The 24,196-nt window shown below is 42.1% G+C and overlaps 1 protein-coding gene across 1 annotated transcript; it reads left to right on the top strand.

Annotated features, from left to right (window-relative positions):
- The first annotated feature begins 699 nt into the window (after positions 1-699).
- On the top strand, positions 700-15,723 carry EMC3 (ER membrane protein complex subunit 3). The gene is made up of 8 exons (XM_012646998.1): positions 700-1,048; positions 7,655-7,712; positions 8,044-8,137; positions 9,618-9,722; positions 10,750-10,831; positions 12,431-12,510; positions 13,308-13,390; positions 15,478-15,723. Exons 1-8 carry the CDS (start codon positions 894-896, stop codon positions 15,604-15,606), a joined length of 786 nt encoding a protein of 261 aa, XP_012502452.1. The 5' UTR covers positions 700-893; the 3' UTR covers positions 15,607-15,723.
- The last annotated feature ends 8,473 nt before the right edge of the window (positions 15,724-24,196 follow it).

Genomic DNA, 24,196 nt, shown 5'->3' with positions numbered 1-24,196 from the left:
CTTTATACTTAATAATTCATTTATTTCTCACAAACTTTTTGAAGTAGGTACCATTCTTATTCTCATGAGTGACAGCACTAGGATTCTAACTCAGGCAGTCTGGCTCCAGAACCTGCACTCTTTACCACCTATGCTTACACTTGATTACAATAATCACTTATAATAGTTAATATTTACGATGTACCAGGCACTGTGCTGAATGTTCTTTCTTTATCCCTTGCCTCGTTTAATACTTATAACCATTATCAGCCATTTCGCAGATGGAAAAACTAAGGCAAGTCAGGACGTTCTATCTGCAGGGAACCCGCCCTTAACACGTGTGATTCCATTTGGCTTCCATCGAAGCCTAAAAGACAGATGAGGCCTACTGCCTGGACTAGGAGGCCATCGAGAAGTAGGGGATGAGGGGGAAGTAAAATCCATCTTGGTTCGTCATTTTAGCTACGCAGAGAGGTACCTGGGGGGATTATCCCACGATAGGGCAGCTGAAAAAGCCAAGGTTCGGGGCACAGAGCCCCAGGGGGAAAGCCGGGCTAAGCCTGGGCCTAGTGACTAGGCCGCAGGGCCGCGGGGCCTTGAGAAACTACGATCGCTGCTCCACTCACCCACCGACAAGCCGTCGTCGCCCCGAGCTTTCGACTTTCCCGCCAGGCGCAACGGCGTTCTGACGCCACCGAGGCGCCCCGCGTCGTGACGTCAAACTTCCGCGCCGGAAGTGGGCGTCCGGGCGGCCCACTTGGAAGCAGTGCGTGAGCCTGGGGTCTGCCGCAGAGTCCTGGGCCGGCTAAGCTGAGGGGCGTGAGAAGGCCCAGAAGCGAACGCGAAGAGGAGCGCCTGCCCCCCGGAGAAGAGAAACCCGGCTACTTTCGGCTGGGAGCCGGTTTTCAGTGAAGATGGCGGGGCCAGAACTGCTGCTTGACTCCAACATCCGACTCTGGGTGGTCCTACCCATCGTTATCATCACTTTCTTCGTGGGCATGATCCGCCACTACGTGTCCATCCTGCTGCAGAGCGACAAGAAGCTCACCCAGGAACAAGTGTCTGACAGGTCAGTGCCCTCCCTCCTTCGGCCGACCTCACTCTCTCTTGACCTTGGGCGAGAAAGTGCAAGGGTTATGTCAGTTTGCCTGGGTTCGCGTCGCGCCCCCACTAGCAGGCTGACCTTAGCTGTTACCTCTGTTTCATTTTTGTGTTCTGTAAAGCAAGGATGATAACAGTACCTGCCTCATCCAGCAGGCGTGGGGATCAAATTAGATGATATCTGTAAAGTCCCTAGCATAGGGTCTGGGACGTTTTAGGTGCTCCAAAAATTAATATTGTTAGGTGAGTCGCCAACCCTCGGTGGACTTATCTATGAACTATCCCGTCCCACTCTTTCGTTGGAAGAGTGCCTACTGAGTGCCACGTGCATTACTGTTTTTAGCCTTCCCGACATCCAGTCAGGTGGGTGTGATAATCCTCGTTCTACCAAATTACTGCTGTGTTGTCCCCTGCGATGCTAAGTAAGAAAGCGCTTTGTAAACTGTAAAATTGCCATTAGAGATGTGAGGAGTCGTAATTAATATGTCCTCTCCTAAAGTGGAGGCAACTTCTTCCTCACATGCTTCATTCTGGTATTTATCTGTGGGGACAGGACTTGGAGAAGATTTTAAGTGGTATCTAGACATACGCCCCTTCTATATTAAAATAATTTTCGATCGATTGTTCTGATTATTTTCAGAGACCATCTCAGGTAAGTGTTACTATATCTATAAGACCTCCATATCATTTATTAATCTCTCATTTTAACAAAGAGCAAGCCTCAGGCTCAGAACTTTCCACAGGTCACATATCTAGTTAAAATTTAATAATAACGTTTTATTTCTATTGTGTTTATTTTAACAGTTACTTTCTTTGTGTGGCAAGTAATACTGGATTTCCATTTGCTAGTAATTTAAAGATTCCTTTAAATTAAAAACTTATATGGGTAGAAAAAAGATGATACATGCAAAATATTAAATGTGTAATAGTACAAGTGCTAGTAGGTGAATAAGACAAAAAATTCTAAGATGGAATGAGAATGACTGAAGTTTGGGAAGCACTGCTTTATCATTTTCAATTGTCCTTCCCAATTATGGTAAGAAGAATAATAAACCAACACTTATTCTATACCAGGCACTATGCTAAGCACTTTTATTCATTAACTTATTTAAAACTCAAAGCAACTCTATAAGGTAGGTACTCTTCTCCCATTTTGTAGAAACTGAAGCTTAAAAAGTTTCCATGGTCACACATAGTGACATTCAGGACTCAAAGCCAAGTCTTCTGATTCCCAAGTCTGGAACTCTTTCCACTATACCACAGTGACCACTTTGATTATTTTCCTGTGGCATCAGTTTCAGAATTGACAAGAGCCAGGCCCCTGTTACTAACATGAAGTCAGTTTACCACAGAAAGAAAGATACAAAAGTGGAGAGAGCTCAGACATTTAGCATTTATTGACACCTAAAAATTGTTCTCATTCTATCCTTACAATACCAGTGAGGTAGATAACCCCTTTTTACAGTTAAGAAAAGGAAGCTGGGAAAAGTTAAGTAGCCTTCCCAAAGTAACCAAACTAGCAAAATATAGTGCCTGTACTTGGAGTTAGATCAGTCTCACTTCCAAGTTAAATCCTCTTAACCCCAATTCCTGCTGTCATAGATTCTCTACCACAGTTTTCCACCTTTGGTTCGCTATATGATTTTAGAGTGATGTTTCTGAATATATTCGATCTAAAGCTCTCTTTTTTAACCCCAAAGTAAAATTCAAAGTTAGTGCAGTCTACATAGAAGAACATTTAAAAAAATAATAATGTTATAATTGTAATAATCAAGAGAAATAAAAAGAAAGTAATTTATAGTAAGATCATTTATATTTCTTTTTTTTTTTTTTTTTTTTTCCGAGACAGAGTCTGGCTCTATTGCCCTGGCTAGAGTGCCGTGGCGTCAGCCTAGCTCACAGCAACTTCAAACTCCTGGCCTTAAGTGATCCTCCTGCCTCAGCCTCCCAAGTAGCTGGGACTACAGGCATGTGCCACCATGCCCGGCTAATTTTTTCTATATGTGTATTTTTAGTTGTCCAGATAATTTCTTTCTATTTTTAGTAGAGACAGGGTCTCGCTCTTACTCAGGCTGGTCTCGAACTCCTGACCTTGAACGATCCACCAGCCTCGGCCTCCCAGAGTGCTAGGATTACAGGCGTGAGCCACCGTGCCCGGCCTCATTTATATTTCTTAAGTGTTTGTGCACAAGTGTCCTAGAAGATGTAATGCAGAAGTCAGAAGCATGCACCTCGCTGTAAAATCGCCATAATTGGGTCACCATACTGGTCTAATACGGTCAAAATACACCATAACTGTATCAGTTGTCGACTGATACAGTTACATGAATATCACAGAAAGCAGTGCTGTTTCAATGTGATTCTCCTAACTGATACAGATGTGTTAGCTACTTAAATATCACAGAAGGCAGTACTCTCTCAATATGATTTTCCTAAATGGTGAAATACTCTTGGTAAAGTTCTGAATAAAACAAAGTGCAATTTTTCCCTATATTTACTTGGTGCTTGCATACCTGTGAATTTACTATATATAAAAACCAGCCTGGGCTGGGCTTGGTGGCTCACACCTGTAATCCTAGCACTTTGGGAGGCCAACGCAGGATGATCACTTGAGGCCAGGAGGCTGAGACCAGCCTAAGCAACATAATAAGACCCCATCTCTACAAAAAATTTTTAAAAATTAGCTGGGCAGGGTGGTGCACACCTGTAGTCCCAGCTACTCAGGAGTCTGAGGCAGGAGGATCACTTGAGCCCAGACATTTGAAGTTACAGTAAGCTATGATGGTGCCACTTCATTCACTTCAGCCTAGGTAACAGCATGAGACCCCATCTCTAAAAAAAAAAAAAAGAAAAAGAAAAAGTGTGGGGCATGAGACAATTCTTTGTATTATGTGACTATCCCCAGCACTGAGGTATACTTAATATCTCTTACCCCTAACAAATGACAGTGATATGATTTTTCTGCCTCTACCCTATCACTTTGACAGTTAAACAAGTTCCACAGATTTCTATAAGGCCCCCTAGAGGGCAGTACCACCCCCCATGGAGAACCACTGTTTTAGAGAAAACCCAACATCTCTGGTCATAATTGCACTATCTCTTAAGTGAGGTAATTGGATAATGCCAGCTCTGATATGGTGTGACTCTGCTCCACCAAAACATCATTTGAACTTGAGTAGAATGCTATGCATTCTGAACTGGCCTAAGTCCAAGGAAAAGACGTTTTTAATTGTAAAACATTTCTCTAAGTACAGTATAAATTTCCATTAGCCTGAGTGATCATAAAATGGGAAGTTTCATTTCTTAAGTGATTAAGCTTTCACTGCTTCAAAACTTAACTAAATTTTTTCTAAAATGTATTAAATGAAAAATGCATGAGTGAAATATATTAGACCATATTTGGAGATAGAATGTATGTGAAAAGTGGTTCTCAAACTTGAAGAATATACTGACTCTTTGGAAAGGAAAAAAAAATCAGATTCTTAATATGGAACACTAGTTTGAGAAGTACTGATTTTAAAAACTAAAGTTTTATTCTAAGAAAATGTCTTTCAGTTGGAAATTACCAAAGCTTTATCTTTATAACCAGTACAAGGACTTATTTTTAGACGTTCATTAAAATGAAAACATAAATATTTCTTCTAGAATTTGCAAACTTCAGAGAATACAGCTATGGATCTCAGCTTAAGAAATTGAATATTTAGAATGTACACAATAATTTAAGCTTGCTTTGATTCAGGGTCATGATTGTCAGCCCCAGTTCTACATAATTGTTTAGCAGTATAAATACAGATCTAGATGAATTTCTTTTAATGACAGTGCCTGGAAAAGTCCTGAATTACCATAGAGTGAACGAGTTTTTATGATGACCTACCATGTGCCCTGCCCTCTGCTATATTCTGTGGAGTACGAAATAAAACAAAGTCAAGACCCTGCTGTCAGAGAGTTTCAATCCAAGTGATAAAACATGCAACGGGAAAATATTAGATCCCATTAGTCTAGGGCTTAGGATGTGCCAGGTACAGTAGTAATGAGATAATATGTATAAAGAACTCTCTGGGAGGCCAAGGCAGGAGGATCGCTCAAGGTCAGGAGTTCCAGAACTCAGCTAAAAACCTCCCCTCTCTTTCCTTTTCCTGTTAAGATAATGATCAAAATATAGTGGGACCTACGTGGCCTTGTGTAGTCTGGCTCTTGCCCATATCTCAGATGACATTTTCAGACATTTCCTATACTTCTCTTTCTTCCAGCCACATGGCCTTTTCTCGTGTCCTCAGAGACATAGTATTTACTCCTGCCATGGGGCTTTTGTCCATGATGTTCCCACTAGCACTTTGCTAGGTAATTCCCACTCATCCTTAAGATTCCAACCTAATCCTACATCCTGGTCAAAGCTTCCTCTCAGACCTTGACTTTCTAGACCAGTCTCCTCCCCCTGTTATACACTTCCATAACACTATCCATCTCTCTTCCTAGGATTTTTTTTTTTTTTTTTTTTTGAGGCAGAGTCTCACTCTTTTGCCCGGGCTAGAGTGAGTGCCATGGCGTCAGCCTAGCTCACAGCAACCTCACACTCCTGGGCTCAAGCAATCCTTCTGCCTCAGCCTCCCGAGTAGCTGAGACTACAGGCATGCGCCACCATGCCCGGCTAATTTTTTCTATATATTTTTAGTTGTCCGATTAATTTCTTTCTAATTTTAGTAGAGACGGGGTCTCGCTCTTGCTCAGGCTGGTCTAGAACTCCTGAGCTCAAACAATCCGCCCGCCTCGGCCTCCCAGAGTGCTAGGATTACAGGCGTGAGCCACCGCGCCCGGCCTCTTCCTAGGATTTTAACTGTTGAATTTCACATTTATTCCTCTGGTTATTTGATTAGTGTCATTCTACCCCACTTTAATCTTCGTGAGATATTTGCATTTTGATCACTGTTGTTCATGTTACCTAACACAGTACCTGGCATTCAGAAGTTCAAGAAATATTTATTCAATGAAAGAATAAATCTGTTATTATACAGAATATGAATGGAGGCTTAAGGAATTAAAGTGAATTGCCTGAGATCAGATAGATAATAAGTGGCAGAGACAGAATTTGAACCCATCTGTCCAACTCCAGAGCTTAAGTTTTTTGTTGTTGTTGTTGTTTGTTTTGTTTTGTTTTGTTTTAGAGACAGAGTTTTGGTCTGTCGCCCAGGCTGGAGTGCAGTGACCTGATCATAGCTCACTGTAACCTCAAACTCCTAACAGAGCTTAACTTTTTACTCATTGCTCTGGATCTCCTGCTTCTTATACTGTCAATAGTGAAGGACCAGTGGAGGCGGGGAGGGGGGTGTTTTTTAATTTCCAATCTCTTGCAGACTGATGCTTTTGTAAAATATTTTGATCACGTATTTGTATGTTATGAGAATGTCAAATTATTATAAAACTCTATAAACCCTTGCACTCAATATCTGTACTTATCTTGTCACAGACCAGCATTGGTATATAGGCCACACTTAAGAGTATCTTTAGGCTAGCACCCAGGGAACAGGATATATTACATGTCACCTCAACAGGCCTGTGTATACAGTAGACAACTGTACAGTTGAACAAGGCGAAGAGGAGGAAGAACAGAGAAAATTCCACAAGGTCACCTAGCATCAGGAAGAGCTTCGTGGAGAAGATAGGGCTTCAAGAAGGTATTAAGGCATGATGGAGTAGAGTTGGTGAAGGAAAGGGCACTAGAGCACTGTCAGCATGTGGAGAAGCTAGGACATGTGTAGAGTGACAAGGAGACCCCACTGACTGCCTAGAGCAGGTGGTTTGTACTGAGGAGCAGAGAGAGAGAACGCCAAGCACAGTTTTCTTGTGTTCATTTCTGTCTATAATTTTTTTTTCACTTTTCAAGAAGGATTTCCATCAATTTAAGGGCTTTTTACCCCTTTGAACAATTTTTGAATACCTAGAAAAAAATTAGTATTTTGTATCTCTGTTCTGTTTGGTATTTGTATGTTAGCAACAGCCACTTATTATATAGTACTCTATTATCTTTAATGATCCACTATGCTCTAATCACCAAGTAATTTCATTTATTAATTAAATAAATGTTTATTGAGAGCTTTCTAACAGACTGAATCCTGGATGGAATTTCTCTTTGTTTTCCATCAGATAACCCTCTCAAGTCCTGTACTCATTTCTCAGTGGATATTAAGAAGTTCCTTCTTTTATCCTCACCCTTCCCCCCTCCTCCTGCCCCCAAATCTTTGGAACAGTGTCCAACTGCTACTCTTTTCACTGAGAGAAATTTCCTCTGTAGCTTATTATGAAGTAAGAAAGCTGAGTGTAATGTCCCAGATGTGCCTTCCTCAGAAATCTTTATTTGTTAAGAAACATAGTCACTTCTGAGAAATACTTTTCTGAAAACCTGACTGTTAGATTAAATATGTTATGTTGGTTTTAAAGATACTTGCATTTTGGAAAGTTTCCACACAGAGCTATTGCCAAATAGGTCCTCTCTTGTGTTTAAATAGGTCTTCTACTTTACTCTTTTCTTCTAGTGTTTCACTTTTAAAAATCTCATTGTCTTGGTTGTGTTTTTCAGTCAAGTCCTAATTCGAAGCAGAGTCCTCAGGGAAAATGGAAAATACATTCCCAAACAGGTACTCATTTATCTTTTATTAAAAAGCTCCACAATTCACTGCTGAGGGCAGTAGAATGTTGTATAAGGGGACACTCTGGGGAAAGCTGAAGGTTGGCAACTCAGTAATTAAGCTGTGGCCTGGTGGTGTTTACTGTCAATGTGACCTCATCCTTCTTAGGCAATTGTTTTTAAATGTGACTCAGCTAAAGTGTCAGGTCAGCTGCCACATAGGCTGACAGCTCCGAGTGTAACAGCATACTCCGAGGGCCTTCTGATGAAGCCTCTGGGGAATAATTTGACAGTTTGCAATGTCACAGTTCTTAGACTTAAAAAGCTTTTTTTTCTACTAGTCTTTCTTGACACGAAAATATTACTTCAACAACCCAGAGGATGGATTTTTCAAAAAAACTAAAAGGAAGGTAGTGCCACCTTCTCCTATGACTGGTATGTTTATTCCCTTCTCTCATCTTTAAGGAAGATTTTTAACACTGGTTATTGAATGGGGCAAGGGAAAGGGTGGAGGGAGGATGTCATTTTATTTAAATATTAAATTGTAGAAGATAGTAATCCAAGGGACCTTAGAAATAATCTAATATGGGGATTGATGGAAGTGGAGTTCTCTTTCTCAAATAAATCTGGAACCCCAATGTATAAAACAAATTAAAAAAAAAAAGAGCTCTCGGCCAATGGAATGGGGAGGCCAGAGCCATTATCCCTGGGTTTCTCCTTGTTGTTGTTCCTCAGGACCAGTGTTCTATGGAGCATAGCTGGAAAAGCATTCCAGCCCCAGCTCCCACCTAGTGCCTGGATCCTATTGCTGACAGATGGTCGCCCTGCTCCTGCGAGCTCACTACACCCCAAGGCCAGCCATTTCTTTGTCAGACATGATTTCTTGGTCCACCCTACACTTTTGGTGCTAACAGATTTCTTATTTCCACTGATCCCAATTGTGTGGAAAATAAAGCATGTTTAAAGAAAAAGTAATTCATTGTTCTGTGTTGAGTGTCCTCTCATTTTAGTAGTACTTCTTTCTTTGTTTCTGGTAAGATAACCAGCTATTTTAAACCCATCGAGAAGGTACAGGAGTTAATTTTTTTTTAAGTAATTAAGATTGTATGGAATTAATTTTAACAAGTCTTTAAGGAAACTTACAAGAAACAAAGACCAATAAATATATGAAAAGATACTTGACCTCACTAATAATCCGTGGAATACAAATTAAAACAAGGTGTCCTTTTTTAGCCCATTAAATTGGCAGAGATTGAAAAAATTGACCAAAGCCACTGTTGACAAGATCAGGGGAAGTTAGGCCCTCTCACTGTTGGTGGACATGCCAAATGGTAGGGCCTTGTCAAAGGACAATCTGACAATGTCTGTTGATTTTAAATGTACAAATCCTTCGACCCAGAAATTCTTCTAAGAAGTTCTCTCACAGAAACACATAAACATGCAGATTTATGTACAAGATAGTTGTTGACAGCATCATTTATTGGCAAAACAATTACAAACAATCTATAGATCCACCGAAAAGTGATCAGTGCCACCACACAATGGAATCCTATGCAAGCTTTGAAAATATCAAGAGGTATATATTATACCAGTGTGGAAATACCATCCATAATATATTAATTTTTTTAAAATTAAGCAGAGTAGTAAGCATAGTATCCCTTTATTGGATATGCATTTACATGTAAATTATCATGTATATGTATATAGAAAGATGCAAGGATATGCAATAAACAGTTAAAAGTTTCGAGAGTGGGCTCAGAGGAACTGTCTGCATCATAACGTGTCTATGTCATTTGAATTTTTTTTATAGTGAACTTGTCTTTAATTATCAAGTACATTAAAATTTGTAGAAAATCAGAAGAAAGTCCCTGCCAACAGAGGTAAAATCTAGTGGTGTCTTGTGCTTTTGTCTTAGATCCCACTATGCTCACAGACATGATGAAAGGGAATGTAACAAATGTCCTCCCTATGATTCTTATTGGTGGATGGATCAACATGACGTTTTCAGGCTTTGTCACAAGTAAGTTACAGACCCAGCAGACCTCACATTTACTTCATCTGTGTTCCTTTCCCATGTCCCCTTTCAGAGAAATCCAAATGTTACTGAGACACTGATTTCACAGGTCCCTGTGTTTTCTTGTGGAAACTGGTAACATTCTTTGAACAAAAAAATTTAGGGCTGGGCGTGGTGGCTCACACCTGTAATCCTAGCACTTTGGGAAGCTGGGGCAGAAAGATCACTTGAGGCCGGGCATTCAGGACTATCCTGGGCAACATAGCGAGACCCCCTCTTTACAAAAAATAGATAAATTAGCCGAATGGGGTGGTGCACACCTATAGTCCCACCTACTCAGGAGGCTGAGGCTGAGGCAGGAGGATCGCTTGAGCCCAGGAGTTTGAGGCTGCAGTGAGCTATAATGAGACCACAGCACTATAGCTCAGGCCGCAGAGTGAGACTTTGTCTCATAAAAAAAAAAAAGCTATGATTTTATGACTCTTGTCACAAAATGATCCTAAGTTCATCATGTGGATCGTTTTTGCTTTTTACTAATAGAGACTCAAACAAGCAACTTGCGAGTTTATGTCCAAAACTAATACAGTAATTCCAGTTGAGTAGGATAAAGGGAAGTCTCTTTTCTATTTTGACTTCATTTGCTAGGTGTTAGGGTAAGTTTGCAATCTTTTTGTTTATAAGTCGACATGATTTTCATCAATTTGGTTTCTTAGTAATGTAGTTCTTTGTGTATATGTATTCCATTCAGGGTTTAACGGATCGGTGCAAGTTTTTTCCAGATTTTAGGTCACAGCTTACTTTGAGTCCTTGCTTGCTAAACTATCTAGAAGCTGGTATTGTTCAAGGAAAGTAGAGTGACAATTTGACTGTTTTTTTCTTCAGAAATTGCTACAATTTCCTTGTGGAAATCATTTTCTAAAAGCTTTGTGGCAGGCTCACACTTCCACAGGGAAAGAATACATGCATTCACACTTAAACTATTCTAAAATAAAACCGCTCGGAGTGGTTGTGAACTTTTTTTTTTTTCCTGCAGCCAAAGTCCCATTTCCACTGACCCTCCGTTTTAAGCCTATGCTACAGCAAGGAATTGAACTACTTACATTAGATGCATCCTGGTAAGAACTTTCTTTTATTTAATAAAAAACACAAACCAAAATCTAAAACCAGTGTCTCTTAAAGATCAGGATTTCCAATTTGCATAATTCACTAGAATAGTTGTTATAGTTTATTTTTCATTAAAATTCCACTCAAAACGTCATGGGTGGTTTATGGCAACTTTTACATGAGTCTTGCAAAAGGAAATAATGTGTCAGCCTCTTTTCTCTAGCTTCTTGGGCTTAGGAAGGCAGGGGTGGATGTGTCAACCTCGAGAAAGTTAAAAGATTAAGCCAAGAATTCTGGCCAGGGCAAACCTTTTTAGCAACACCCTGGAGCTTGTGGGAATGGATATTTATATTATTTTTTTTCCAAAATACATTACGACTAATGATAACATTAATAGTTTTCATTAGTTCCGTTCACTGTGCTGTGTGTTTTCAATATTTTATCCTCATAGCCGTCTATGAAGTCTGTGGAGGAGGTAAGATTTGACCACAAAGTCCATCCAAATCCAACACTCATGTTTTATTTACGACTCTATTTTTTATAATAGAATAATAAAACCTAAAATCTGAAAAACTCTTAGAAAACACGGCTACAATATCTGGAGCCCAGTAATTCTGCTTCGTGTGGCCTCTCCAGGCTGCTTTGTCTATGGCCTCCCACAGACGGACATAGAAAAGAAGCCAAACAAGAAAAAGGGGGAATAATGGGCAAAATGGGGGTCACTGGTGATCTTCTTGACTCACTAGCCAGTTTGAGCAGAGCCATCACTGGTCGTGTGGGAGAGGCAGGACAGGCCAGATGCTGGAAGAGTCTTGGCTGTGCACAGCTCTACTGGAGGAGAAAAGCTGTGCTTTATATGAGCAGCATGATTCTATTAAACTCTTACCTTCCAGTCTCATTTGGGCTAAACAGAAACTTCATGGTAGAAAAGCTTATTTATCTTTTCTCAGCACCTGGACAGGTATGTGACTGACATGCTCGCATGGACAGCGGGGGAGACTGGAACCTGAGCATACGGTTACTGTGGTAGATAGATCAGTGTCACATACAGACAGCGCACTTATTCATGTGCAGCCTGATGAAGTAACCAAAATAGACTCCTGCTGTTATGTTACCCAAGTTTTAGAGTGAAGTGTGGCTCTTTCCATTTATGTGCCATTTTTCACACTCCTTTTAGTTTTTATTATATGCAAGCATATTTATTTTAGGGGGCAGGGTGGGAAACCAAAGCTTAAAGGAAGCCTTGGTGATATAAAGTTCAAAACTTGGAACAGTAGCTTTCCCAGTAGCTGTGGTCCTCAGTATTGCAAGTATGTCCTGAAAACTACCTTTAATCCTTTCTTGTAACTATGGAACACACCAACACTTGTGATTTCCTCTAGAGAATAGGTTCAGGACAGGAGGCCTATTTCAGTTTTTATTTAATATACTTCTGTATTGGTAAGACTACCTTAACAACTTGTATTTGTTCTTTGGTTGTGCTTTGGATGAATATAGCTTATTCCAGGTGATTCCTTTACATACACTGAACAACACTGGTTAGTATAAAAATGAAAACTGCATTAATTTCTGGAATAACTACTTATACTGTTTTGCTTTTGCTTTGCCAGGGTGAGTTCTGCATCCTGGTACTTCCTTAATGTATTTGGGCTTCGGAGCATTTACTCTCTGATTTTGGGCCAAGATAATGGTAAGAAGTATGTCAGGTGTAATGAGCAAATACTTCAATAGATGAATCATCCATGCTAGAGCCAGAAAAGTCACGTAGGTTATGCTGTTCGTTAGCATAGTCAAATACGGTGCTCTGTTCCTTAAGTTTCTGAGGTTTCTGAAAGAGTCTTAAAAATTCCAGGGATCAAACTGAAGATCTAAATTCTCCCTGGCAATCACTGGGACAGTATTGATTCCCTGAAGCCTGATACATTCATGTGAAGGATCCAGTACTAGTAATATAAGCCTGTAAATGTAAAGCTTCAACTAACCGGTTTGATCAGTTAGTTCATTGACTAGAGTCCTTTCCAGTACTAATCCTGGCTCACTTACTTAAATGGCTGGGACCTCTGACAAGTTACTTCACCACTCTAATCTTCTGTTTGCTTATCTGTAAATAGAGACGTTATTAATTAACATGTGGAGGGACTAGGAGTGGAAGAGGTAGGATATGCAAAGCACTTAGTGAAGTACCTGACATGTAGTAGTTGCTTAGTAACTGGTGGCTACCGTTAGTATTGTTGAAATTTGAAATAAAATAAGATTTAGAGCTTTCTTTAGTTATCTGTCTTCTGCTATTATCACCCCCATTTTTCAGGAGCGATAAAGTGACTTTCCCAGGGTCACATAGCCAGCAGGTGACAGGGCCAGTCAGTGAACCTGTCATTTGAGTCTCTAACCTACCACCGAGCAGCTCTAAGTGCTGTGTGAGGCCTAGTCGTCTCCTAGGGTGCTTGCTGAGCCCTGGCACTCACGTAAGCGTGTCTTATGCTATAGCTGCTGACCAATCACGAATGATGCAGGAGCAGATGACTGGAGCAGCCATGGCCATGCCCGCAGATACCAACAAAGCTTTCAAGGTACACTCCATTCACCTTCTAGAGCTACAGTGAGGCTGTGAAAGGTGTTACCAGAGAGTTACTTTAAAAATCAATTCCCTGCAGTGAGGGCAATGTGGTTCTATCACTTGAATTTAAATTTAGCAAAAATAGGGCCAGGTGCAGCGACTCACCTGTAATCCTAACACCTTTTGGGGCCAAGGTGGGAGGATTGCTTGAGGCCAGGAGTTTGAGACCAGCCTGAGCAATATAGCAAGACCCCGTATCTACATAAAATAAAAAAATTAGCTGGGCATAGTGGTGCACACCTATAGTGACAGATACTCGGGAGGCTGAGGCAGGAGGATCACTTGAGCCTGCAGTGAGCTATGATATGCCACTGCACTCTAGTCTGGGCAAAAGAGTGAAACCCTGTCTCAAAAAAAAAAAAAAAAGACCTAAGTAAATGAAAAGATATCCGTGTTCTTGGACTGGAAGACTTAGACATTTCTCCAAAGAAGATATACAAATACCCAATGAGGACATGAAAAGATGCTCAACGTCATTAGCTTTCTGAGAAATGCAAATCAAAACCACAGTGAGATACCACTTCATGCTCACTCAGATGGTTATAATCAAAAAGATAGAGAATAACAAGTGTTGGTAAGGATGTGGAGAAATGGGAACCCTCATATGTAGTTACCGTATTACCCAGCATTTCCACTCTTAGCTTAGGTAAATATCCGAGAGAATTGAAAACATGTCCACACAGAAACTCCCATGAGAATGTTCAGAACACCATCTATAATAGTCAAAAGGTAAAAATAACCCATGTGTCCATCATCTGATCAGTGGATAAACAAAATGGAATATTTGGGAATATATGTACAATGGAATATTCAGCTATATTCAGAAATGAAGTACTGAATCATGCTACAACAGGGATGAACCTTGAAAACACACTAAGTGAAAGAAAACAAGAACAAGAGACCACATATGTCCAAAATGGTGAAGAAAATACACAGAAAATAAAGTAGTGGTTGCCAGGGGTTGGGGGAAGCAAGTAGTGGGAACTGTCTACTGTTTGGTATGGGGTTTCTTTTTGTGGCGATGAAAGTGTTCTGGAATTAGATAGTGGTGATGGTTATATGTATTTGTGAATATACTAAAATCCATTAAATTGTACACATTAAATGGATGAATTTTATGGTGTGTGAGTTAGATCTCAAAAAAACCACACTCGTGAGTTAATATTTATATTGCGCATTAAATTTCATAAGGCATTTTTATTTTTTAGAGACCAAGTCTCACTTATGTTGCCAGGCTGGTCTCAAACTCCTGGGCTCAAGTGATCCTCCGGCCTCAGCCTCCTGAGTAGCCGGGACTACAGGCATATGTCCAGCTCATAAAGCACTTTTTAAGAACCCACTAATTTAAGGCAAAAGTAGATTAATAGAATTTTTTTCTGCTTAACATATTAATGGCCTACATGCAAATGATTATATGCCAAAACAGTTTATATTTCACACTGTCAGAGTCTTCCAGTGATGAAATCATCAATTACTGGGCTCCAACAGACTATAATGAAATGCCGTCATGTATTTGGAGATAGGTTGGAGGAAATGTTCTTTGGCCCATTGAAAATATTCTCTGCCATTTACATCAAAGCATCTTTGACCCTGTGCAACTTAAACCAGATGACAAGTCCCTTGATGAAAGGGCTCAGAATCACAAAGCACTGGTTTGTCTATCGTATGCCTCTTAAGGGTAGTGTGGGCACAAAGCAGGTGCTTAGTGAGGGTGAGCTGATAAACAGGTTAGGCACTAGGGATTTGGAGTCAGACGAACCAAAATTTAAATCTCAGCTCCAGTAGTTACTAGCGCTAGTGACCTTGAACAAATTGTTTGACCTCTCTTAGCCTCGGTCTCCTTATGTCTAAATTGAGGAGGAGGGGGGAGAAGGAACCGGGAAGGGTGGGGGGGTAGCAGCATCATAGGATTGAATGAGCTTATGCATGTAAATAGCTTACCCTGGCTTCTGGCCCAGGGTAGCTGATGAGTAAAGGGTCAGCCACAACAGTCAGTAACAAGCCCCTCTCCCCCTGCCCTGGTGTTCTCTTCCTTTGCAGACAGAGTGGGAAGCTTTGGAGCTGACAGATCACCAGTGGGCACTAGATGATGTCGAAGAGGAGCTCATGGCCAAAGACCTCCACTTCGAAGGCATGTTCAAAAAGGAATTACAGACCTCTATTTTTTGAAGACGGAGCAGGGACTAGCTGTGTCAGGAACTTGGAGTAGCACTTAACCTTGTAACTTTCATTGGAGCTGGCGCCTCTCAGAATAAAAACGAGGGCGCAAGAGCTGGCGGGTGTGCAGCAAGGCTTGTTCTTGTCTGAGCAGGGTTCCCCTTTATGTTTGAAACCAGAAGAAATAGGAGGAGTATGCTGGGTGACTTGCAATTTAAAAAATGTTTTCACTGTTCCTTCTGGTTACTCTTGTAATGAAAGTCAGAGAAAGGGGGAAAACTCAAGCTACTAATAATATATAAAATCTTAGCCAAAATTCAGTCTTTGGAAGAAGGACTGTTATTAGAATAACCAATTATTATGTGCAGTCAGCTTGACATCTAGCCACAGTAAACTCCTGTTTTCTTGGGATCCATACACCCTGTGTTTTACCTTTAATTTTTTGTTAGTATTTTTAACTTTCTTTACAAAAGTAGAATATTTTCACTACCAAAAGTTTAGAAACTATGGATGAGCAAAATGAATCTCCCTGTATTGTTCCTTCTGAGCCTACAGAATGACACAGAGCAAATGTGTCAAACCTTATCCACATAAACTCTTTCCAGAGTGAATACCGCAGGCCAGGACAGACTTAGCAAACCTACATCTCTTAATACTATCCAGTGAAAACCAGTGACCCTGAGGCACTGCCGGATTCTCAAGTGCCTTTGGGATCATTGAAGACGGGTTAAATAACGCGCGGTCTTGATCTGGACATCAGAATATATGAAATCCATTGACAAATCAGTGGTGCTGTACTGTAAATGGCAACTCAGTTGGACAAAAGGCCTTATTTTCTGGGCAAAAGAGAGTTTACATATCACTGTAAAAAGGAGAGAGGGCAGTTACTAGCAGACAGATAAGGGTGCCCAGGAATAATTCTGTATGGATTAACAGGGAAGTGACAGGGTGCCATTTCTGTACCAAGAGGTGGATGTAATTTGCATGTTGAGCACTGTAATTAAGAACAAATGACTCTTGACTTTACAAATTAAACCATCCTGTTTTCTCTTCTTTGCCTGTGAAAGTGTTGCCTCGCGGGTCACTACCAGCCGTCTGCCAACAGTTACGAATGTCTGTCTTGAACCGGTGCTAGGGAGGCTAAGATGAAAGAGATGTGACACTTGCCCTCAAAGATCTCATAAGAGAAAGACCTTTGTTTTTTGAGGTCACAGAACCTCTCTGAGATTCTGATGGAAGCTCTGACCCTCCCCTCCAGAGTAGCATACATGGGTGCAGACACAGAGATTTCCTAGGTAACCCGGCTGCATAGACAAACCCTCTAAAGCCTATTCATAATGACCCACAGACCCAAGTTAAGAAACCCTTAAACCAAATATTTATGGAACCAAGGGTTCACAGGGGAGCTAAATTTTGACCCAGGCCTTGAAAGACTTTTTCATTGTAGGACATTACAAGTAGAGGGAACAGAATCAGCAAAGGTCCACAAATTAAAATGTCCACAATTGTTTGCATTCCAAGAGGTGGGGGTTAGTATAGTGTATGAACTGCAAAAGGTCCAGATTGGGCAGGAATACAACTGGTAATTGGTGATTGAGTGATATCACCCTTGTTCCTATGCATCAGAGCATTTGCCTCTTCACCCATACAAGGTTTGTCTTCTTCCTGTGTAGCAAAGTTGGGTGGTTAATGTGTGTGTGAGACTTTCTGACCCATCACAGTAGTGGTAAATGCACACACGTGTCCTTGGCACCAGCAGATTAAAGGGGAAAGGCAAGTTTGTTTTAGTAGGCTTTTCCCAGAACCAACACACAGGTTCAGGGAGCAATGCTTGTTATGTGTATGTTTCTTGGGGTTCAGTTTGGGCCAGGCTATAAATGAGCATTTTACCTTTTCCATCAACCTGGATTTATCACCTGAAACTATTTAGAACACCATAAATATCCACTTAATGATCATGCTATGTAAAATAACACGCAAGGAAAGCTACATAACACAACTCAGAAAAATGGCAACTTGGCTGGGCACGGTGGCTCACACCTGTAATCCTAGCACTCGGGAGGCCAAGGCGGGTGGATTGTTTGAGCTCAGGAGTTCGAAACCAGCCTGAGCAAGAGTGAGACCCCCTCTCTACTAAAAATAGAAAGAAATTAATCAGACAACTAAAAATATATAGAAAAAATGAGCCGGGCATGGTGGCGCATGCCTGTAGTCCCAGCTACTCAGGAGGCTGAGGCAGAAGGATCACTTGAGCCCAGGAGTTTGAGGTTGCTGTGAGCTAGGCTGACGCCACGCACTCACTCTAGCCCGGGCAAAAGAGTGAGACTCTGTCTCAAAAAAAAAAAAAAAATGACAACTTATTCTTTCTCTGAGGTAGATTAGAGGAAAAAAGAATAATGACAACCTAGATTTGAGGACAGTAGGTCAACGTGCACTTAGGGCAAAAGTCAGCTCAGTTTCTCTAGTCTTTAAGGTATATGATGGGCATGCGTGTATGTGAAAGACAGAGTATTACTGACTGGGTTAGGAATGTTGCAGTTGCAGGTGACAGAAATTGAACTCGACTGAAGCAATTAAAAACGAATGTAAATTGACTCAACTATTAACAAAATGTCCACTGGGTCAGTTGGCTTCAGGCACAGCTGGATCCAGGGCCTCAAATGATGTCATCAGGACTCAGTTGCTTTCTCAAGTCTGCTTTCTTCTCTTCTTGGGCAATCTGTCTTCTCATGAAGACACCAGTTTAGTATCCCCAGTGGAAAGAAAAAACCCATTTTAAAAAAATTCTAGCAAAACTCACAATTGCATCTAATTGATCTGGGTCGTGTACAAATTCCAAGAGCTGCTTAGCCTCTCCTAAATAAACTATAAGGACTGAGGTAGGATAGGGGTGATTCCCCAAAGGAAAACTGGGGCGGGATACTGTTGCCAGAAGAAAGTGGCATAGGGCCAGGCATAGTGGCTCACACTTGTAAACCCAGCATTTTCAGAGCCCGAAGTGGGAGTCTCACCTGAGGCCAGGAGTTCGAGACCAGTCTGGGCAACATAGCGAGACCCTGTCTCTACAAAAAGTAAAAATGTGGACCAGGCGGGCCAGGTACAATGGCTCACACCTATAATCCCAGCACTTTGGAAGGGCAAGGTAGGAGGATTGCTTGATGCCCGGAGTTCAAGACCACCCTGGGGAACATAGTGAGCCCTTCTCTCTACAAAAAAATTTAAAAATTAGCCATGTGGGGTGGTGCATTCCTGTATTCCTAGCTACTTGATAGGCTGAGCCAGGAGGATCGCTTGAGCCCAGGAGCTGGAGGTTACAGTGAGCTATAATTCGGCCACATACTCCAATCTGGGCAACAGAGTGACATCCTGTCTCTCAAAAAAAAAAAAAAAAAGTGGCATGGGTACCAGACAAGAAAAAGCAATACTGTTTTACCTTTTGATCACCCAGACTGTCTGGAATGTTCCCAAAAGGAAGTACTGCCCCTGTTCTTGGAGGTAATGCAGTCTGCAAACATTTACTGGTTTTCTACAATGTACTCAGTGCCATGCTAGATATTTTCAGGTCTTTCTGTTCATTCAACAAATAATGAATGTTTGTTACCAGGCACTGCACACAAACAAAATACTCTCACAGACCTTAAAAGCTCAGACTTATGCTGCATACAGAGCCCAAGGCAGGAGGATTGCTTGAGCTCAAGAGTTCAAGACCAGCCTGAGCAAGAGTAAGACCCTATCTCTACTAAAAATAGAAAAATTAGCCGGGTGTTATGGCACACACCTGTAGTCCCAGCTACTGCAGAGGCTGAGGCAGGAGGAACCCTTGAGTCCAGGAGTTTGAGGTTGCTGTGAGCCATGATGATGCCACTTCACCCTACCCAGGGTGACAGATCAAGACTCTGTCTCAAGCAATCAATCAATAATAAGTAAGTAAGTAACTCAGACTTCTGTGTTACATGCCATGACAGGGACGATCCTTGGGAGGCTGTAGAAACATCCTGCAGGTCATCTAACTAACCTGCATGGTCAGGGAAGGCTTCCCGACAGAAGTGTCATCTCAGTTAAGATGTGGTGGGTCACAAGGAATTTGCCAGAGAAATACACAAGGAAAGACTGCCAGGCAGAGGCAACAGTGTGTGCAAAGTCTCAAAGGTAGTGGTGTTTTCATGGAATCGAAACAAGACCTGCATGATGCTGAAGGTGTAGAATATAAAGAGACATTGATGAGCAGTGGAGGGTACACTCTAATGGGTGAATAGTTTGCGACATGAATAAAGCTCAATAAAGCTGCCTCAGAAAACAGATGTAAGGAGGCAGCCAGGGCCAGATGGCAGGGGAGCTTGGAAGTCATCCCTCAGAGGCAGAACTAGATCCTGACGGTGACAGCAAGGAGCTTTTGCAGGAACTGACATGAAAGGACTTGCCGCTGGGCAGCGAATGACATGGAGGGGCAGAAGTGGGTATGGAGAGTGCTGGAGCAAGAGCGAGATGGTAGTGAGGTCGGAGAGGGGCATGACATTGAGGCCATGTAGGTGATGAGCTCCTGCTTTCTCACACTCAGCTGCGTAGCTTTGCATGTGACACTTGCCCTCCCTGGGCTTCAGTCTCCCAATCTGTAAAAATGGGACCAAATGGTGCAGGCGCTTTGGAAAAATGTGGCTGGTCCTCAAAGTTTAAACATGAAGTTTCCATATAACCCAGCAATTCCACTCCTAGGTAGATATACATACCCAGGAGAAATGAAAAGATGTGTCCACACAAAAACATATACACGAATATTCATAGCAGCTTTATTTATAATAGCCACAAAGTGCGAAACAACCCGAATGTCCGTCAGCTATAATGAATGGATAAGTAAAATATGGTATATCCATACAATGGAATATCATTCAGTGATAAAAGGAGTGAAATACTGATGCTACAACACAGATGAACCTTGAAACATTATACTAAGAGAAAGAATCCAATCTCAGTAGACCACATATATGTTCCCATTTTTAATGAAATGTCCAGAACAGGTGAATCCACAGAAAAAGAAGACAGATTCATGGTTGCAGAGCTTAGGGGAAGAAAGAATAGGAAGTAATTGCTAGTGGGTGTGGGTTTCTCCCTGGGGTAATGAAAATGTTCTAAAACTGAATGTGGCGATCGTCGCCCAACTGTGATATACTCGAAACCACTGAATAGTACACTTTCAGTAGGTGACTTATAGTATGTGGATCCAATCTCAAAGCTGTTTAAAAGGAAGTAGGAGTAGGGAAGGGCCATAAATAAACCCTCAGCAGCTGGCATCAAGGTCTCTGGTGATCATGGCCAGGAGAGGCTCTTGTTGGCTATCCCAGACTACGAATGGAAGGTATTGGGGGAGATACCTGCAACTGCCAGGGGGTCAGCCAGCGTGTTGCCAAGCCTCATGCGCTGTAGCCTCCAGCCCTGCCATCCCTCCTGCTGGCCCTGCTCCCACCTTGGCCCCCACCTCCCCGTCTTCTCTTCAACTCTCTCAGCTCCTCTACCTCACTGGGTCAGCCTGGGAAGATCAGCGGAGCTCAGAAACCTGGGTCCAGTAGCAGTGCCCCTTCCAAGATGGGCAAGCACCTCATAAATAAAATGTTTTGTTCCTGCAACCCGCTCACAGAATAGTTGAGCCAGCCCTGTGCAACCTTTTCCTTTCTCCTGTTTCTTTGTGAATCTTTTTCATTTGTAATGTTTTATTACGAAAAATTTCAAACATACACAAGAGTGAAGAGGATAGTATAATGAAATCCCATGTGGCCATCACCTTGTTTCAATAATTGTCAACGTTTTGCCAATATTTTTAAGTGTATGTCCCAAACCCATTTTTTTTTGAGGGGTTGAAATATTTTACAAGTAAATCCGGCCAAGGTGGGAGGATCACTTGAGGCCAGGAGTTTGAGACCAGCCTAAGCAGCATCGTGAGACCCCATCTCTACAAAAAATAAGAAAAAATAAGCCGGGAGTGTTGGCACACACATGTAGTCCCAGCTACTTGGGAAGCTGAGGCATGAGGATCACTTGAGTTTGGGGTTGTAGTGAGCTATGATGATGCCACTGCACTCCATCTTGGACAACAGAGGGAGACCCTGTCTCAAAAAAAGGAAAAGAACAAAAAGGAACCATTGATTTTAAAGGAGGCATCAGATTTATAACCAAAAAAAGAAAACTTTTTTAAAAGATCAGGTTTGTTTAGTTGGTATTGGTGGAGGGTTAACCCTGAGAAAGGGTTAAGACTCCAGGAACCCTTAAGGTTTAATTTGGCCAGTTTAATAAAAAAATATAATTTCCTGTGCCCTCAGAGTTCAGGATAGTGAGCAAAACACAGACAAGGTTCGCCAGCCTGCACCATCTCCCACCTGTTCTGCCTTTTGTTTATTTGCTCGTGCCTGCCAGAGGGACCAGCCAGAACAAAAATGCCAGCCAACTATCCTGGATATTGTCTAAGCAGAAGAATTCATCATTGCCAGCCATATCTCCTTTGCCTTTTTCTTCTCTCCCTCTTTCCTTGGGAACTTCCAAGGTACTTTCTGGTCAGAGATCCTACCAACTCCTCAGTTCTACTGGTTTGAAGTCCTTTCAACAGAGATCCAAATTGGAGGGCCGATTTTCATAGACTGAATTAACTCCTAGCACATCAGGCGCTACCTGGAAGCCCTGGGGTTTCCATCTCCCCTTCTCTCCTCTCCGAAGTTCTTCCAGAGGGGCAGGAGGGTGTCCTCAGTATTAAGAGCACTGGTTCTGAAGTCAGACTTGTGGCTTGGCCTCTTGGTTGCTGTGTGACCTTTAACGAGTTATTTAACCTCTCTGAGCTTCAGCTAGCCATCTGTAAAATGAAGAACACAATACGTATGGTTGTTGTGAGGACTTAAAAAGAATAATGTGCGTACAATGTGTAGCATAGCTCTTGACAGACTAAGTGCTTGGTAAACAGGAGACATCGACCACCCCTTGTATACTTGGAATCATCCCCCACTTATCTAACCCACCATCCCAGAGCATCCAGGATGGTACTGAGAGCTCCCTCTGGGGCCGAGATACTCCCCACCTACACCTGGCGCCTCATGTTCCCCACTTACGCTCACCTCCACCCCAGCCAGTCTTCTCTTTCCATAGGATCAGCTTGCATCTTGGCCTCTGGCCAAAGGGATCCTAATCTGTCTTGCTTTGTCTGGCATCTCAGAACCCCTGCCAGTTGGTGGTTTGGAAATACGATGGGATGGGAGCTCCTGGCTCCAAAGAGGACAGCCAGCAAGCAGCCAGATGGTCCTGTGTGGACTGGGGGTCAGGCACACACACACCAGCCTTCCTCAGGAGAAACGGAGGAGGGGAACAAGGCCAGCTCTGAGCCTGCTGCAGAAATCTCAACGTCTTCAAAGGCGGCTCGCCAGGGAGTTCACAAGGAGCAGTGAGAGGAGGGATCTGGACCCCTCAGCTTCGCTAGTGGGCCCCTAGGACTGCCTCCCACCAAAACTGCCCACAGGGGAAAAGAGGTAGGTCCCCCAAAGGAAATTAGGATGCTGTCAGGAAGGGGATTGGACATCGAACAGTCCCCCAAAATACCAGTTATCTATTATACATAGAATAGGATCCAGATAACTTCTCACAAGATTAGAACAACCGTGGGAGGCTGAGGTAGGAGGATGGCTTATGCCCAAGATTTCAAGGCTGCAATGGGCTATGATTGTGCCACTGCACTCCAGTCTGGGCGACAGAGTGAAACCGTCTCTAAAAAAAAAAAAACAACACTGTATCTAACAAGACAAAATAAACAAACAACAAATGTATTAATAGAATCCTACATTGAGGGTCAAGAAACCAACTGCACACAAAAAGATGGGAAGACCTAGTTGTAAATCAATTGGGTAGCAAAGCGATGTGGCTGCCAGAAAGGTTAATTTAGTGTGAGGTCATATTAATGGAGGAGTAGAATCTAGGAAAGGGGAGATGAAAATTCATCTTTATTCCCAACTCCAACTGGGTTCATTTCCAAGAGTTACACTCTAAGAGGGACATTGTTAAGCTGTTAAGAAGCAAACAGGAGAAGTGCCACAATGGTGAGACCCAAGAATCCTGGCCTACAAGGAAAGGCTGAAAAACTGGGGCTCTTTGGCCTACAGGAAGAAGACTGCAGAGAAGTAAGAGACGCCTTCACAATTCTGACAAGGCTCCAACAAAGAAAACAGTAGGACTGGTCAGATGATATGGTGAATGGGAAAAGCCTGCACTCGCTCCCAGAGTCAGCGGAGCTGGGTGCAGACCCCACCGTCTTCCAGCCATTAGGGACTGAACATTCTTCAAACTGCAGCATGTCAGACACAGCTGGAGTCTGGGTATTGCTTTTCTGTGAGAGCCAGAGGTGGGAAATCACTGGGAGGGAGATTTCTGTTGAACCCTGCAAAGAATTTTCTTTTTCTCTTTTTTAGGTGATATTTATTATTCTTACTTCTGATCGCAAAAGAAATACAGGGTGTATAGAATATTAGTAAACAGAAAGAGCAAAATTAGGTAAAAATCACAAAAGCCACAACTTACCTTCTAATACTTAGGTATAGGATGAATGGATAAATAGATACATAGATACTAACAAAAT

This window comes from Propithecus coquereli, unplaced genomic scaffold, assembly GCF_000956105.1.
Source record: "Propithecus coquereli isolate 6110/MARCELLA unplaced genomic scaffold, Pcoq_1.0 Scaffold107, whole genome shotgun sequence".
Classification (NCBI taxonomy): domain Eukaryota; kingdom Metazoa; phylum Chordata; class Mammalia; order Primates; family Indriidae; genus Propithecus; species Propithecus coquereli.
This window is presented reverse-complemented; position numbering and strand designations above follow the sequence as displayed.